The sequence below is a fragment of the Physella acuta genome, unplaced genomic scaffold (genome assembly GCF_028476545.2).
Source record: "Physella acuta isolate Inbredline_101_S28 unplaced genomic scaffold, ASM2847654v3 ptg000638l, whole genome shotgun sequence".
Lineage (NCBI taxonomy): Eukaryota > Metazoa > Mollusca > Gastropoda > Physidae > Physella > Physella acuta.
This window is the reverse complement of record NW_026732157.1, coordinates 240385-257927: the sequence shown is the minus strand read 5'-3', so window position 1 is coordinate 257927 and position 17543 is coordinate 240385. Positions and strand designations below refer to the sequence as shown.

The 17543-nt window shown below is 37.5% G+C and overlaps 2 protein-coding genes across 2 annotated transcripts; both read right to left on the bottom strand.

Moving 5' to 3' along the window:
- Positions 1-2102: 2102 nt before the first annotated feature.
- On the bottom strand, positions 2103-5202 carry LOC131948314 (uncharacterized). Its single transcript, XM_059309888.1, has 2 exons — positions 5102-5202; positions 2103-2883 (listed from the first exon to the last, which is right to left on the bottom strand). Exons 1-2 carry the CDS (start codon positions 5200-5202, stop codon positions 2103-2105), a joined length of 882 nt encoding a protein of 293 aa, XP_059165871.1.
- Positions 5203-9617: 4415 nt separating this feature from the next.
- LOC131948317 (nucleolar protein 11-like) lies at positions 9618-16297 on the bottom strand. The gene is made up of 7 exons (XM_059309892.1): positions 16185-16297; positions 11377-11502; positions 11086-11208; positions 10826-10904; positions 10622-10702; positions 9970-10077; positions 9618-9794 (listed from the first exon to the last, which is right to left on the bottom strand). The coding sequence occupies exons 1-7, from the start codon at positions 16190-16192 to the stop codon at positions 9672-9674; spliced, it is 648 nt and encodes a 215-aa protein (XP_059165875.1). The 5' UTR covers positions 16193-16297; the 3' UTR covers positions 9618-9671.
- Between the last annotated feature and the right edge of the window lie 1246 nt (positions 16298-17543).

Genomic DNA, 17543 nt, shown 5'->3' with positions numbered 1-17543 from the left:
ATAAGGATATGTGTAAGAAAAAGAGAGAGGTTGGTTCACATGCTTCATAATATGTCAATATTAGATGCTCTAAAACTAGGCTAAATGTTATAGTTAAACATTTCCTTACGTTAGCTTCAGGAACCCCATTACAAAGAGCGCAGTCTGTGTTTCTGTAGACAATGTTCGTAGACGTATCCAGTACCCGAGTCACGAGGTCAGCCTTGACCTCCCGCCAAGGAAAGTCTATGACACAGTTGGCGAACGAGTCGTTTTTGCCGTAGCTGCCTGAGCATGACCAGATGTACAAGACTGACCTCTCTTTAGACGTATCATCGCATCCAAGCAATGTCAAGTCTGTGTTTACTTCCGGGTAGTCGGAAGTCGGAAATCCTGGTACATCCGGGCAACACACGCCGTATGTGTCACACGCAGGACGCTCACAAGTACACGGAAAGAATGATATCCAAGGAGTTATCACGACTTCTGTTTGGTAGTTGATTGAGTCACAGTTGCAGCAATCGGTGATTTGAATGGTTTTGGTGTGGTTCGCGGCGTCGCTGGTGTTGGATTCTGGGAGAGTGTATGGGTCATCAGGTGTCGGGATGGTGGGTTGAACATCTTTAGGGGAGGGCTCGCAACTGGGTGGTGTTGTTGCAATGGGCATCAAATTTTGGTGAGGTGATGTTGGGGTTGTTTCCGTTTGATGTTGTAGTGGTATTGTAGTTTTGGAACTTGATTCAGGCAGAGTTTTGGAACTTGATTCGGGCAGAGTTGTGGAACTTGATTCAGGCAGAGTTTTAGAACTTGATTCAGGCAGAGTTTTGGAACTTGATTCGGGCAGAGTTGTGGAACTTGATTCGGGCAGAGTTGTGGAATTTGATTCAGGCAGAGTTGTGGAACTTGATTCAGGCAGAGTTGTGGCACTTGATTCAGGCAGAGTTGTGGGACTTGATTCAGGCGGAGTTTTGGAACTTGATTCAGGCAGAGTTTTGGAACTTGATTCAGGCAGAGTTTTGGAACTTGATTCAGGCAGAGTTGTGGGACTTGATTTAAACAGTATTATGGCACTTGATTCAGGCAGTATTACAGAACTTGATTCAGTTAGAGTTGTTGAACTTGATACAGGCAGTATTATGGCACTTGATTCAGATATACTTGTGGCACTTGATTCGGGCAGAGTAGTGACACTTGATTTAGACAAAAGTGCAATCGGTGACCAACTATTTCCTGGAGTCACCTCGGCAATTTCTTCAACACTTCGCAAATCCAAGCCTTGAACCACATCCGTCAATACTTCTAAATTTGACGTTAAAACATCGCTGGTTCTTATAACTTCACTACCCAAGTTCTCTCTCGTGTATAAGTTGTCTCCCATGGTTACAGTACTCACCTCCGTGATGTCTAACACAGAAAAACTTGCCTCCACCGGCTCTCCGGAGCAACACGATATAAAACAGCTGAATAATAAACACACAAGTATTGTTTGTAAACGCATTTTCTTTGCGTATATAAGTTGTCAAATTACACTTACTTTTAGTTCAAATCGTTGTTGTTTTGTTTTTTTTCAAAATTTCAATACCATTAAATTAATATTTCATCATAAAACATGGTTTTAAATCACTAAATTCCAATTATTAAATATTATAATTTGTATTCAAAAATGTAACTTCTGCAGTTGTATGAGATAGATCTAGATCGAATCCTTATTTACGAGTATTGTACAAACTTAACGCAAGCGCTGACCCATCTCATCTGCCTGGGGTTAGACTGAAGCATGCTATGCCAGCCTAGACTGATGAATTAAACCCTACAACAAAGCCTGCGATGTAGAATCAAAGTCTCCACTGTGTACACAAACAGCCATTAACTTTTTGCGTATTTAGAGGTTTTCAAAAGCAATGGCCGATCATTACAGTAGTACAGTATTACTGATCAAACAAGAGACGCTAATTTTTATGTTAGTGATGATCGTAGTCTGCCTTAGCGGTTCTCAAAATAAATGCCAATGGTAGTTTGTTGTTGTTTTTTTTAGTTAAAAAATTATATATAAACGATGATAGTTATGATTACTAATAGTTATAGCTAAGACGTGTCAAACAGATCAGTTAGTCCCAAAGTCCCTAAGAAAAGCTCCTATAAGGTTTTTCAGACAACCTCCGATAAGGTTGATCAGACAACCTCCTATAAGGTTTATCAGACAACCTCCTATAAGGTTTTTCAGACAACCTCCTATAAGGTTTATCAGACAACCTCCTATAAGGTTTTTCAGACAACCTCCTATAAGGTTTATCAGACAACTTCCTATAAGGTTTATCAGACCACCTCCTATAAGGTTTATCAGACAACCTCTTATAAGGTTTATCAGACAACCTCCTATAAAGTTTAGCAGGCAACCTCCTATAAGGTTTATCAGACAACCTCTTATAAGGTTTATCAGACAACCTCCTATAAAGTTTAGCAGGCAACCTCCTATAAGGTTTATCAGAAAACCTCATATAAAGTTTATCAGACAACCTCCTATAAGGTTTATCATACAACCTCCTATAAGGTTTATCAGACAACCTCCTATAAGGTTTATCAGACAACCTCCTATAAGGTTTATCATACAACCTCCTATAAGGTTTATCATACAACCTCCTATAAGGTTTATCAGACAACCTCCTATAAGGTTTATCATACAACCTCCTATAAGGTTTATCAAACATCATCCTATAAGGTTTATCAGACAACCTCCTATAAGGTTTATCATACAACCTCCTATAAGGTTTATCAGACAACCTCCTATAAGGTTTATCAGACAACCTCCTATAAGGTTTATCAGACAACCTCCTATAAGGTTTATCAGACAACCTCCTATAAGGTTTATCAGACAACCTCCTATAAGGTTTATCAAACAACCTCCTATAAGGTTTATGACGGCTACAGAAACACCTGGATTGTTGTGTTACCCTCCCCTGATTGTTTTAGGTTGTCCAGAAAGTTCTTCATCCTTCGGGGCAGTGGCGGAACGAGAAAACAATGCTCTGGGGTGGGGCTGACAGAACCGCCTTCAGAGGTGTGTCACAATTCTCCCCATACCTTCCCCAGTTATACTTGTATAAGTTAAGGGAAAATTTCTTCACTGTTATCACTTTCCTCAAACTATAAAATAGGAATTTATTTTCCAGATAACTGACAAAACTACATATATATATATGTAACTAGGGTAAGTTACGACAACAGTGGCCCTGCTGTTTTAGGGGTGGGGACAGCGCGACGCGACGTATCACCTATACCCACGTGTCGACCGGGCGTGGCCAGAGTGACCATAATTGCTGTGGCCCCCAGAAAGACGATCGCTGACAGCATTGTACTGGACAAGCTGTTAAATTGAACACAAAGGCATGCTCGCGGACTACAGGACGGCTGACAGTTTACGACACGATAAACTCTCCGAAACTGACCGGAGCGTGACAATAGGCCAGGAATAGCAGGAACAGGTAACCTACGGGGAAGACGAACTGACACTTTTACAGCTAGGGTATGACCTGACCTTCAGGAACATTCTTAGATTCTAGTGGTAGCGTATATATACGGACATCGACACAAGACCGGCCCTTTTAACCAGAAGCTACACGAGAGACGGGAGACTAGACTTTGGTCGTGGTACTAGTTGTAAATCCAGACCAAGATAGAAGGAACCAGTACCGACGTGTTTACTGTTTACCGGACTTAGGGGTGAGTAAGATTGTGTTTAGCTGTCATTGTTAGTGGATATATTGTGAATGGTGTGTATGAATGGTGTATGTTGTGCGTTGTTAGTTGATACTTTGGGATGTGGAGTATGAATGTAAGTTGTTAGGTTAATAGGTTGTTGAAGTGAAAGACTAGATGATTGTGAGGATTAATTGTTATTTATTGTTTATTTCTCTACAGACTTTGGAGGTCTGTTGGGTTTTTCGTTTTAGTTTGATGTTATTTGTCAATAAAAGATCGAACCTACCATTGAGTAGAAGACAAAAGTGTTTACTTCATTGGTTACATTTGGCGCTGCGAGCAGTAAAACCCAACAAGACTAGCCTTTAACGGCATCCATTGTTCGCTGAGTCAACGGTCGAGGGCAACCTAGGCCTACCTGACGAGAACACCCTAGGCCTACCTTACGGAGGCACCCTAGGCCTTCCTGACGAGGAAACCCTGAGCCTACCTGACGAGGGCACCCTAAGCCTACCGGAGGAGCGGACAAGACCGACGGCGAGGTTGTGTTAGGACCCGTGCATGTTGGACGTGCACAAAGTTCACTGTCATCAATCGTGGAGTATCAACACAGGCATACAGTGGTGACTGAACTGTACTAGTGGATTGTTTTATTTCCCCAAGATTTAGAAGTTTGAACTTTGTGTGATGATATTCTTGATTCCTGGGACCCAGAGCGAGTTTTTCAATTAATTAACCGTGCCAAATCTAGAACAATTTCGTGGAGTATTAGGACTGTAGCAGAGGTGATTGCATTATTTCTTGGAGTATTTGAACGTTAGACGTGTATTGGTTTACTTTTTCAGGAACAGGAACTTTCAACAGTTATAAGTGACATTTCAGGAGGCAAATGCAAGCAAGTAATTAGTTAATTAGTAATACCAATGTGTGTTATTGTTAGACTGATTTAGTACATAGATGTTATTTTTAGCTGCTATGTTAGATTGAAAAAATGGCATATACTTATGTTATGGTTGGAGCTGGAGAATACGAAGTAGACACATTTTATGGGGACAGGGACCGCTGTTTAGATTTTTGTGAAGAAATAAAACAAGTATGGGCGTGTCGACCGATGACAAAAGAGGAGAAACTTCGACTAATACTTAGAAGTGTCGGAGAATTGGTTAGGGCTGAAATTCGATGTCATGACATACAGGTACAGAAAGATCCAGAGGCGGTACTTGAGTTGATCGCCGCGACGTTTGGGGACAATAGGTCGGGTGCACAGTTAATGCAGATATTTTGTGCATGTAAACAAAATCCCGGTGAAGGGGTGAGGGAGTTTTCACATAGGTTAAAGAAAGCATTCGACTCTGTTCAGTTAAAGCTACCGTCAGTGGATGCTACTTTATTAAGGGATCAGTTTATAGAGGGCCTAGCTAACCGTACGTTGACGCGGCAGCTTAGAGAAGAAGTACATAGAAACCCTCTTCTACGATTCATTGATATACGAAACATGGCCTTGCGGTGGTATGATGACGTCATGACTACCGAGTTGATAGATTCACCGAGGCCTTCAGATAACCAGCAACATGAGACAAATGCCGATGTCCGTAGTCCTGTAGAGTCCATGTTGCCCAAGCTTTTCAATACATGGCAGTCATTAGAGCACAGGCTAACACGTATAGAAGCAGGTGTAGAAAGAGGGAACGCTACTGATACGGGGGTCAATCGCCTGGAACGGCCTGTGGTGACCAGGGTACCACCGCTAGTGGTCGGAGATGGCAGACCACATTGTTTGATTTGCTCAGTACCTGGACACACCACTAGACAATGCCGACACAACTGGAGGAACCAGGGTTATGACCGGCAAGTTGATGCTAGGGTCAGGTATCAGGGCGTGTCACAATGGCAGAGGAAGCTAAACGACAGAAATGATAGGATGGCTCGCGCAGGTAGCGACCTAAAACTGAACAGTCATGAAATTAGGGATAGGTCTAGAAGTAGGAAAGAGGAACTAGTCAGTGGAGATACTAGGGATAGGGTCGCTAATCAAGTGGTGAATAGCGCCCATCACGTTCAAGGTACTATTAGAGTAGTTGTAGATAAGATAGAGTGTAGTGTGAGAAAATGTCCACTTAAGCAGTGCATTCAGGGGACAATAGAGCTAGGAATAAAAAGGCTTTACGAAAACCATGGTATAGGGAAAAGATGAGTAGGAATTCAAACCGTTCACATGGGTGTAAAATAAATGCCGGTAAAGAAAAGGCCTGTCAGGTTGAGGATGTAGTAGAACAGCTAGGTAAAATAGCCGATCTATTAGCTAACACATTAGAAAAATGGAGGGGAGGAATGGGACATTTCAAATACAAAATCTAACTCGTTTAAAGGGTTAAGCAGTGTTCGAAACATCAAGGAATTTCGTCTGTGTGTGTTAGACGAGAATATGTGTGAAGGAAGGATGAAAGTAAGAGACTAATATGGTAGGAAATTGTCCAAGGTTTTCTTTATTATATTGTATGTCATGAGATATGAAAGGATGTAATTGATAATTGTTTTTGTAGATAATTTTGATGGGATGTTTGGGCTTCGGTGTGGTCACCGAAGAAAGTGGGAGGGGGAGGATGTAACTAGGATAAGTTACGACAACAGTGGCCCTGCTGTTTTAGGGGTGGGGACAGCGCGACGCGACGTATCACCTATACCCACGTGTCGACCGGGCGTGGCCAGAGTGACCATAATTGCTGTGGCCCCCAGAAAGACGATCGCTGACAGCATTGTACTGGACAAGCTGTTAAATTGAACACAAAGGCATGCTCGCGGACTACAGGACGGCTGACAGTTTACGACACGATAAACTCTCCGAAACTGACCGGAGCGTGACAATAGGCCAGGAATAGCAGGAACAGGTAACCTACGGGGAAGACGAACTGACACTTTTACAGCTAGGGTATGACCTGACCTTCAGGAACATTCTTAGATTCTAGTGGTAGCGTATATATACGGACATCGACACAAGACCGGCCCTTTTAACCAGAAGCTACACGAGAGACGGGAGACTAGACTTTGGTCGTGGTACTAGTTGTAAATCCAGACCAAGATAGAAGGAACCAGTACCGACGTGTTTACTGTTTACCGGACTTAGGGGTGAGTAAGATTGTGTTTAGCTGTCATTGTTAGTGGATATATTGTGAATGGTGTGTATGAATGGTGTATGTTGTGCGTTGTTAGTTGATACTTTGGGATGTGGAGTATGAATGTAAGTTGTTAGGTTAATAGGTTGTTGAAGTGAAAGACTAGATGATTGTGAGGATTAATTGTTATTTATTGTTTATTTCTCTACAGACTTTGGAGGTCTGTTGGGTTTTTCGTTTTAGTTTGATGTTATTTGTCAATAAAAGATCGAACCTACCATTGAGTAGAAGACAAAAGTGTTTACTTCATTGGTTACATATATATATATATATATATATATATATATATATATATATATATATATATATATATATATATATATATATATATATATATATATATATATATATATATATATAATTGAATATAGATCGATAGACGGATAGATAGACATACAGACCGACAGGCAGACACAAAAGATAGATGTGTTGGCTTTTGTATATAAAATAGAAACTGATAGATATGTATTATTATTGATATATCTATAATTAAAGTGGAAATTTCTTTTAGAATATTCAGACAAGTATGGTTTTTAAACAACTCACCAATAAAACATACATAATGTATTGTGTTAGATACGACATGGATCTAACTAGTGAGCTAATTTTTTTTATTGTTTTTTACCTCATAGTCATTCCACTTCCCCCCCTCCCTCTCTACCAATTTACTAATGATTTACGATGGTTAAAATATATATTTCATATTTAATTTTAATATTGCGTTCTATATTGACAGTTGATGGGAAAGGGGGGGGGGGCGTGAAATACCCCCATCACATATTGAGAAATTATTCTTTCGTAAGGGGAGGTAACCAAGCTTGGTTGATGCTGTCGATAATTTTAATAGAGTTGTCGCGCTTCCCATAGAGAATAAATAATAATATACATGTTGTTGCTCCTGTTATCTTGATGACGGTATGTTCCTAGGGGAACAGCGGGGTGGGGAATAGGAAGTGGGGGGGAGGGGGGAGGGGGGATCGAACAAAAATGTGTATTGAGAATATTTGGATGGTTCAGGGGGACGGCAAAATCTTGTGACAATGTGTAACAAGTGGGTGGCAAATTTTGGCATTGTACAAATTTTTTATCCTTTTATTCTCTGATCTTACAAATCCACTTTCCGACAGACAAACGTGTAGGACCCCCAAGCGGATGACTATCACTGTTACTTTGTCCTCGTAATCGTGCATGTACGTTAAGTTTATTATTTTCTCTAATTCACACAACCGTTACAATTTATTCTGAGATCTCTTCTGACAGTTACAGATTACAAGTGACATGCTGTAATATAGCAGCATCTCCTCAAATCTCACTGTCTACAACTTTCCAAACATCTAGACAAACATGGTGATATTTTGTATAAACATTGTGATATTTTGTACAAACATGGTGATATTTTGTACAAACATGGTGATATTTTGTACAAACATATTTTGTACAAACGATATTTTGTACAAAAATGTTGATATTTTGTACAAACCTGATATTTTGTACAAAAATGTTCTTTTGTACAAACATGTTATTTTGTACAAACATATTTTGTACAAACACTTTGCACAAACATGGTGATATTTTGTCATCATATCCAAAGATGAAACTTTTCTGGTGAATCTCCCTATCATTAGTAATATAATGGCTGACTACCAACAAGTACACAATGTAGAATTCGCAGCTAAGGTTTCTCTGAAACTTGACATTTTTTACATGTACACAATGAATTGTTAGTTTCATTATTGACTTAATACTGAAAGTTGCAAAACTTGTGAAGTGGCGTTCTCTAAACGTAAGATATTGATCAGACACTTGAGTACCAGGAACAATCTTGTCTCTCAAGACTTTTTGCTGGTGATCCAAGCTGAAATGTTACTTACACAAATGTTTTTTAAAATCTAAAATAGCATGCCAATTATGGTATTGATGATGTACAAAATTGCTGTTGAAATTAGTTAGAGGACTAAAATTGTTGTGGGTTGGTTACTTCGCACAATACTATCTGCTAAAAGTATTGGTATACAACTGTACACAATATCACTGTCTTATATAGGCATACAAAAGTACACATCACCACCATGCAACAAGGTGAGGACCGTTGGTCACTATTCAAACAACCAACCAATTACCTTAAAAGTAAATCTATTTCCTTTACCCATCGGTTTTCTCTAAATTTCCATTTGTTAAAATTTATTTTATTTCAACTGTTTACCAGAACCATACTCAGTTTTTTGTTAATTATTTTCACCTAGAAAAAACACATTACCCATTATCCTTTTTCACCAGGCAACAATAGGCCTTTTAGTAATTAAAAGTAAGTAAAGTTTCCCTTTCAAACCTGACGGTCTATGGGGCAAGTGAAGTAGAGTTCACTTGTTTCTGTGACCTCAGCATATGAAGGGATAGTGTGGTCAGCACTATGCCCAGCCGCCTTTACTTTCCCTAACGTGAGTTAGGTACCCATTAGAGTTGGGTGGACTCAGGGACGGTCTACTGACTTGAACCCGGATTCGAACTCGAGACTTACGGGTTAGCAGTCCAGCTCTCTACCGCTAGGCCACTCCCGTCCCATTTTAGTAATTAGTAAGAATTAAAAACTATTGTGGCGTATTAAAATGTATTACACAAACCTAAAGACTGCCTGTAACTAGAACTTAGTCGGAGGAACAATTGTTCTGTTTAAACATTGTACAGCACTAGATCATAGACCTAACACTTTAGTAACTCACAGACAAAGAATATTAGAATTTAAAAAAAAAACACTACACAGAAGAATACGACATGATGACATGTAATGTAATTGAGAAATAAATGCAAATTTAAAACCATTCAAAACGAAATAACTTCTATACAATAATCTCCGATCTTTGTGCTTTTCTGCTGTTCTTCAAATTTTCTGTTCAGCTCTGCTAACATTCCTTGTAAAGCTTTACACTCTTGTTGCCAATGGGCCTGTAAAAATAATCAATATGTAATTACAATCTTAATATAAGTGATCAATCAGTTTATTAGATGTTTTACAGTTAAAGCATTAATTTAGATAAGTATAACTACACTAACATGGTAAAAATCTAGTTTAATCATTGACATTAGGTACTGGTAGGGTATCAAGTGGCAGTCAACCTACCATGTGAGTGATCTGTTGATGTAGAGATACAATAACCTCATCAGCATCCTCCGCCAACTTGAGCTGCTGAAAATGGCTGTCAATGAGCGCATTCAGCCAATGTATAACCTGTGTGAATCAGAGGAAAAATACAATGGTATTGCCATGTTGGATGAGTGGAAACAGGTGGATTGTGTTACAGTTAATGGTTAAAACATTGTGTCCATGCATGCATAGCAATGATGACCTTTATTTTTACCAATAAGAAAATTATGATTATGAGGGGTTACATTGTTTTAGCCACCTGCATTATGTGTTGGCTTCTCAGGCTTGTGTGTGTGTATTAACGACTCAATCCCTTGTACATGTTAGCCATTCAATCCCTTATACATGTTAGCCACTCAATCCCTTGTACATGTTAGCCATTCAATCCCTTATACATGTTAGCCACTCAATCCCTTGTACATGTTAGCCACTCAATCCCTTGTACATGTTAGCCACTCAATCCCTTGTACATGTTAGCCAATCTCCCTTATGCTTTAAGCACATTTTGTTCAGTTTAAAAAGGTTACTCCACTTTTCATCCACCATAATTTTTTTTTAAAGTATGTTTTAAACCTTACTCACAAATAAGTATAAGCACCAGAAAAGGGGGGAAAATTTCTTACAATACCTGTTCTAGTGAAGGGATGGGCTGGTCATCTTCCTGAACAGATGACCACATCAGAAGGAACTGTAAGTACTGGATCAAAATCTAGAGGACAAAGATTTTGATATAATGGATTTGTAGCAAAGTTAAACAAATCAACAGCATTCTTTACACTTTGATTAGACATAGTTGAACTATACAGCCACATATTTAGAGTTTGATTCTTACCAAAACACTGTCAAAGGACATGGCTCTGACTTCTTCTTGCAAGAACTGGGGACTGAACTTTCTACTCATCATTCCATTTCTTGGATTAGTTAAAGAAATTAATGGTGACAAAAACACCACAGAAAAAATCAATAAATATAATATTTTTTTACATTTAAACAGTGCATGAATCTAAAAACAACATAACTAAAACATTCTGAAAGTGTGTATTAAATCAAATGGGGTACAAGGTAAACAAAATGTTTGTGAAAAAGGGATACAAGATGAAGCATTTTCTGTTGGTGAAAGGGGACTTGACACTGTGTTGAGCCCAGGGTACCCCAGCTTCAATATCAGCTTCCTGCAAGTCTTTAGTTCCCTCTTCTATCTGCTGCTCATTCAACCTGGAGAACAAAATCTTTAAATGCACGCCGATATAATAAGAGAAATAATTAAACTATTTCGACTGCTTGGTGCATTTTAATTAAACAAATTTAAACGCAAGAAATAAAACTGGGACTTACAAATCAGGTAAATTTCAAAAATATATTCAAAAATGAGATATTACTTACTGAAGAATCCAATCAACACTTTTAATAATACAGGCCTCTGAAAAGTCATCTAAATTCTGTGGTAGCCGAAGCAGTTTAGATAAATCACCATCCTGTATACAACACTCCACAGCTTGCTTGTCATTTCTGTAATGCATGAGCATAAAAAAATTCTGGTGTTATATGATTGAATGTATTAAAATTTAAAATGTTAAGCATAATAAACAATCTTCACAAACAATGAAGGTAATAATATCCAACAGAATCTATAATTTGAACAAAACATTGTATGAAATTTGAAAAAAAAATTATTACAACTTATGAGCTGTGTTTTACTAATTATTGCTGCTGTTCTAGTCATTTTTACTATTTTTTTAATCATTTGTACTAGGCCTAGATCTTATTGTTTGCACAAATCCTATGCAAGTTTTTACTTCTGTGTTTCTAGAAAAAACATTAAATTAATTAGGCTACTAAAAAAAGTACTAGGCCTACACTTGACTTTATTATTATTATTTAGATCTAATTATTCAGATATACTAGATCTAGATCTATTTTTTTTTCTTATGTCGATTAAACTTAAAATTAAGCTAAAACATCTAAAACATGCTCTCCACGCATGCGCAACAGACCATACTGCTATCACCCCCACCCCCCACCAATCTGTTGAGCTGTGATTTGCGCTGAATGTTTACAATCATAGAGCCAGGTCGAATTAGTGACAGCTCTTAGGAGCAGATAACTTAGTTTTTAACTATTTGAAACTGAATGGGAGGTAACAAGTTGTGCTTGATATTTTCATTATCTTCTGTAAACTGTCGTCATGGATGGCTGCTTTCAACTAAATAGCAGCGTATGCTACGCCATGGGTCAGCTCGTTATAATTAATTTAGTTAGTCCTAACAACTTAATCATATTTCAATCGTCAAATAAACCATGGTTTAGTTTACCAGTTCAGTTTCTAATGTTTACAAAAGTCAACAAACATTACCAGATAATTGCTGACACTAGACCTACTGGAAGATTTTCTAAATAATAAATAAATAAGCCTATGGATGTCTATTATTCAGTGATCATGTTAAATTTGAAAATTGAGTAAATTAGCCTTATAGATTTAGTGAGCATATACTCTACTCATAATACTGACTCTAACTCTACCAACACTGTCTTCAGTACCTAATATTACTAAGTTTTAAGTTTTAACTAACTAGTAGTAGTATTATGCACTAGATCTAGCATTGCTCGCTAGCCTGGGTGCATGACCTGTTGCTAACAACCATATGGCATACACACCAGATGTATTACTTCCGACGATTTTTTGTCTCAGTTCCAGTGACCTTCTTAGAATTACTGTTTAAAATGTTTGCCACGCACAAAATAGTGGGGTTTTCACATTATAAAACAAAACATAGGTGGCAGGGTTATATATTTGCCAGAAAAGCTTTTTAAAATTTGGTTTGGTGAATGAAGGCTAAATTCAAAAGTTGGTTTCATTAAAATTGATATAACTTTAAAAATATCAATGGTGTAAGTACAAAAATAAGCAAGTAAGTAAAGCATTTTCAGTTTTATCAGTCTATGAAAAAAGCAAATATTGTGAGCTGTTTTTTTATAAGGCGGATGCTCATATCACAAATAATTTTTTTTAATTTAAAAAACCATGTGACCCCTATTTGGTTGATCACTAGTGAGGAACTCTGGTGCAAAGTCAATTAAAAAGTCGAGCTGATTCTTGGTTTGCTGTGGCCTCAAACGCAAGAGTGATATAACATGGGTTGTTATGGAAGGGTGTGTCGTGTCATAGCTGTGAGTGACAATGAATATTAAATTAAGTAATTTAGTTTAAAATAAACTAAAACCTCAAAATTAGTGCCTAAATATGGATGTCTATTATTCAGGGAAGTGGCTATTCCAACCCAGGTCCTAACAGCCGCGGCCAATATTAGGACCAGGGTCCCTATAGCCATGGCCACTATTCTGACTCGGCATTAAGTTTGTTACACACTTGTACAACCTGTATTAAAATTATACCTTTTATGTTTATTTGATTTTTCTTGTGGATTTGCTAGTATTTTGTTGTGTTTTATTGTAATTAGTTATGCGGATATGCTAGCATTAGTTCTTGTGTTGTTTAGTTATATCTAAATATCCTCTATTAAGCTCTATAAACAAAATCATTAACTATTTAGAAATTCTCGTAAGACGTCGTGGCCGAGTGGAGAACGTCGTGCCTCCCAATTCTTGATCAGTTGCTGTATTGGAACCAATCTAAGCTATCCTATTGCGAGAAGTAAAGAGCATTTAACAAAGTTTAATGTTCAGTTTTGATTATTGATTTATTTGCATAGGTGTTTTTTTTTAATTGATTTTTATAGATTATATATCTTATCTAGATTAAGGTTTTTAAACACTCCAATTATAAACATCGTTGCTCCATTGATCGCCCGCTCACGTTTTCTCGTCAGCGTGCGAAAAATACAGACACGGTCTAGCTAGGGTCACTGTGAGTTCACTTTGACTTTGGTTTAGATGTGAATAGTGTAGGTGTATAGCACACGTCATAGCAAGACCATTGCTTATGAGCGTGTCATCCCCCTCCCCTCCCCAAACCCAGCAAGAGGAAAAACGGATTTGGGGTCATTGTAAATTCATATGTTAAAGGCCTATATTGCTTTTATTAAAGCAAACTACAATGCATGATGCGAGATATTAGTGTTCAAGCCCGTGAGCTGTTGACTGAAGCCTATAATGAGCTATTTTATACAATTATTATTTTTTTTTTGTATTTGGACTGATAGGCCTATAAAATCAAATTACGTTCAACAGAAGAAAAAAAAAAATAACGCACATTTTGCATGTGCGCTCAACATTCGCTCTGTCAGAGAAGTTCATACCATAGGCCATATAACTAATTAAGCTCCAAATGAGTTTATCATCAACAAATTATTAAGTATTTGATAGATTTAAGATTGATCTTTAGTTTTCATTAGTAATGTATAAGTCGAAAAATAACGAAATTTATAAGTTAGTGAGCCTCGCTACAGTACTTTACTTACACTAAAAAGTTAAAGTTAGGCCTTTACTTGGTAATCTATCGTTTTGGGTACGTAAAATCGCCCACGGCTAGTAATGTACGAAAAAGTTACCTCATTGTCAAGGCTTTAATAGAAGTATATTTTGATATATTTGTGTCAAATATTATAGATAAATGAATAAATAACCTAAATCAATAGCTAAATATATCAATATAGGCAAGAAATTAACTTTTAACAGCAGTGTTTGCGAGCAGGATTTGCTATATAAACAGCAGCCATTTGTAAAATAGAGTTGCCTTCCCCTGATCTCGCGCTATAAGTTAACAAAGAAAGAACTTAAACAAGATGGCTGCTATAGTAAATGAGCATGGTTGCATCTGTTGGAAACATCGATAGTATTCATTTATTATTGAAAAGTTTTAATTCAATTGTTTGAAAACAGGTACATAAATGAAACAAGGAAACATTTTTGTATTTTTCAAAACACAAATCCTCCTCAAAATGTGAAATAATTATTAAAATTTAAGGAGTCACCTGTTTTTCACATTACTAGAGGAGTTTACACTTTTCGGACACACACCAAAAATTACGTAGGACCGAACACTTCGTCGGTTTTTGGCTCATAGAAACTTTAATTAGCATGTCTCACGCGAAACCACGGCGCCTGCACGTAAACTGTTGATTTATGAACACTTCCGTGTCAAGTACTTCCGTTTCCTTTCTCAAGAATTATTTTTAGAAATTTTTTAACGTTGCATGGTACGCACATTTCTATTTTTACACCAGCCGGATGAAGTGACCTAGGGTTGGACTTAGGGGCAAAACTTGAACCAATCAATGCTTAGCTAAAAGGTTACACTATAAATAGCTTCTATATATGTATGGAGCATCGTAAATGTCAAGGTTAATGGGTTTTTTCGTGCTTGAACAATAAAAAAGGGGTGTTCGCTAACTTTTTTGACCTTACATGGGATCGGACAGCAACACAAAAATATTATTAAATAAGAATTTAGAGCATAAAAGGGGCTGGTTATTGAAGGGAAAGGGTCAAAATAAGGTCAAGAAGGCAGTGGAATGCGAAAGAGGAGGGGGAATCATGTGACCTGGCTGGCTTAGCAGCGTACTGCGCGAGCCGCAATGGCTGAATGGGATGAACTTTGGGAGTGTGGGAAAAAGGTTTTATACTATTAAAATTACCTCACAAACAATCAATAACACAATATAAATGCATATAATATATGTTTTTATTCATTAAATTGACTTTAAATTATTCTAAATGAACAAAAAGTGCTATGTCCGATGACGGGTAAAGGTGTCCGAACACATGTAAAACTGTATTACATGTGTTCGAACACACGTTAAGACCCCCCAGTCACTATAACAAGAATAGCTTAAGTTCTATGCGTATGAATACAAAATGACACACACATTATTAAAGTAGAATGGTTGCGGATAGATATGATACTTTTTTTTGTTTTCTATGTTAAGCGGTTACTGAATGAGACCGCATGGAATTTTTACGTTGCGTTTTTTCGCTATGTGTGTCCGAAAAGTGTAAGCTCCTCTAGTCGCAGGCGATTTTACGTACCCAAAACGATAGATTACCCTTTACTTTTACTAAAAAACTAGATTCTAGTTTCTAGAGTCAGAGAATTCTCATAGACTCTATGAGAATTCTCTGACTCTATGATAGAGATTCTAGATCTATAACTTAACTACAACTCTTTATAGCTTCTATCTATCATTTCAAAAATAGCTAGTCTAGCTGATAACATGATAAACCCAGAGACTTACACAGACATGATGAAAATATGTGGGTTTTAACTGTGAGACGAGATTTTTAAACATCGAGTGACTAGCAGCATGTTATAAAAGTAGATTCAGAATTTGGTCTGTGTTAAGGTATTGCCAGATCAAATCAATGAAATGTGACCAAACGATGAACAGCCATGCCAAACTGTCAGAAAATTATATGTAACATTAAAACGGGATCCGGACAAAAGGCCGACATGGACACAAGGCCGCCACGGACAAAAGGCCGACAAGACAAAAAGCCGACAGCTAAAAGGCCGACATCCAATAGGCCGAAAAGACAAAAGGCCGACAAGTTTAATAAAACAACAACCTACAAGTATAGACATGTTTATTTTTTATTGAAAACCATTTACATAGTGATAAAGGTATATTATACAACATGTAGGCATACTTGTATTTTGTTTATTAATATCAAATTTAGTGTTTCTTTTTAACAAGAAACAAACAAAAATACAGTCAAATCACGTGATCGTTCTACTTCATTCGGTTTCTTTGATTTCTTTGCGAAATATATATATATGGTGGTAACACCACCTATCTGTTTATCCTTTGTACACTCCCGTCATCTCCAGTCGCATGGACCCCATTGTTCACCTTATAATATAAGGATAGCAACTAGTATTGTCTTATTGCTTGTGGGCGAAGAGCGGCGGCTTTTGACTTGGTTCTTTGATGGTTGTCTCACCTCGTTGATATAGAAGGGGCTATAAAAGACAGTAGTGACCACATTTCGCAATATTTAGGTGTAGATACTTTGTGTTTAAGACACTCCCGTAATCTTCAGCCGCTTGGACCTGATGGTTCACCTTATAATGATAGCAACTAGCATCATATCTTCTCTTGAACGTTTCACCTTATTTTGATGGTTGTCAAACTAGCTCACCCGTCGAATGTCGCAGCGGTCTAAGAAGAGATTTCGACTCATTAAAACTCGAGTTATAGGCCTATATGAAGTAAAGTTCACCCTTTTCTGTGACCTCGGCATAAGAAGGAATAGTGTGGTCAGCACTATGCCCATCCAACTTTACATGACTTAAGTACCCTTCAGAGCTGAGATCAGAGAATGGACTCATGAACGTTGTACTGATTTGAAAGAGGATTCTCCAGACTTTCAGGTCTAGGCCACGCCATCCCAGTTTTCTACATATATATAAATATATATATATTTGTGTGTATGTATATAAATGGTAGATATGTCAACCAGAAAAGTGCATAACCAGATGACACTCAATAGCTAGGAGAGAAAACTCCAAAATCAAACTGGAAATGAGCTCCTTAGGCAATAAGAACCTCAGGAACATCATATATATATATATATATATATATATATATATATAT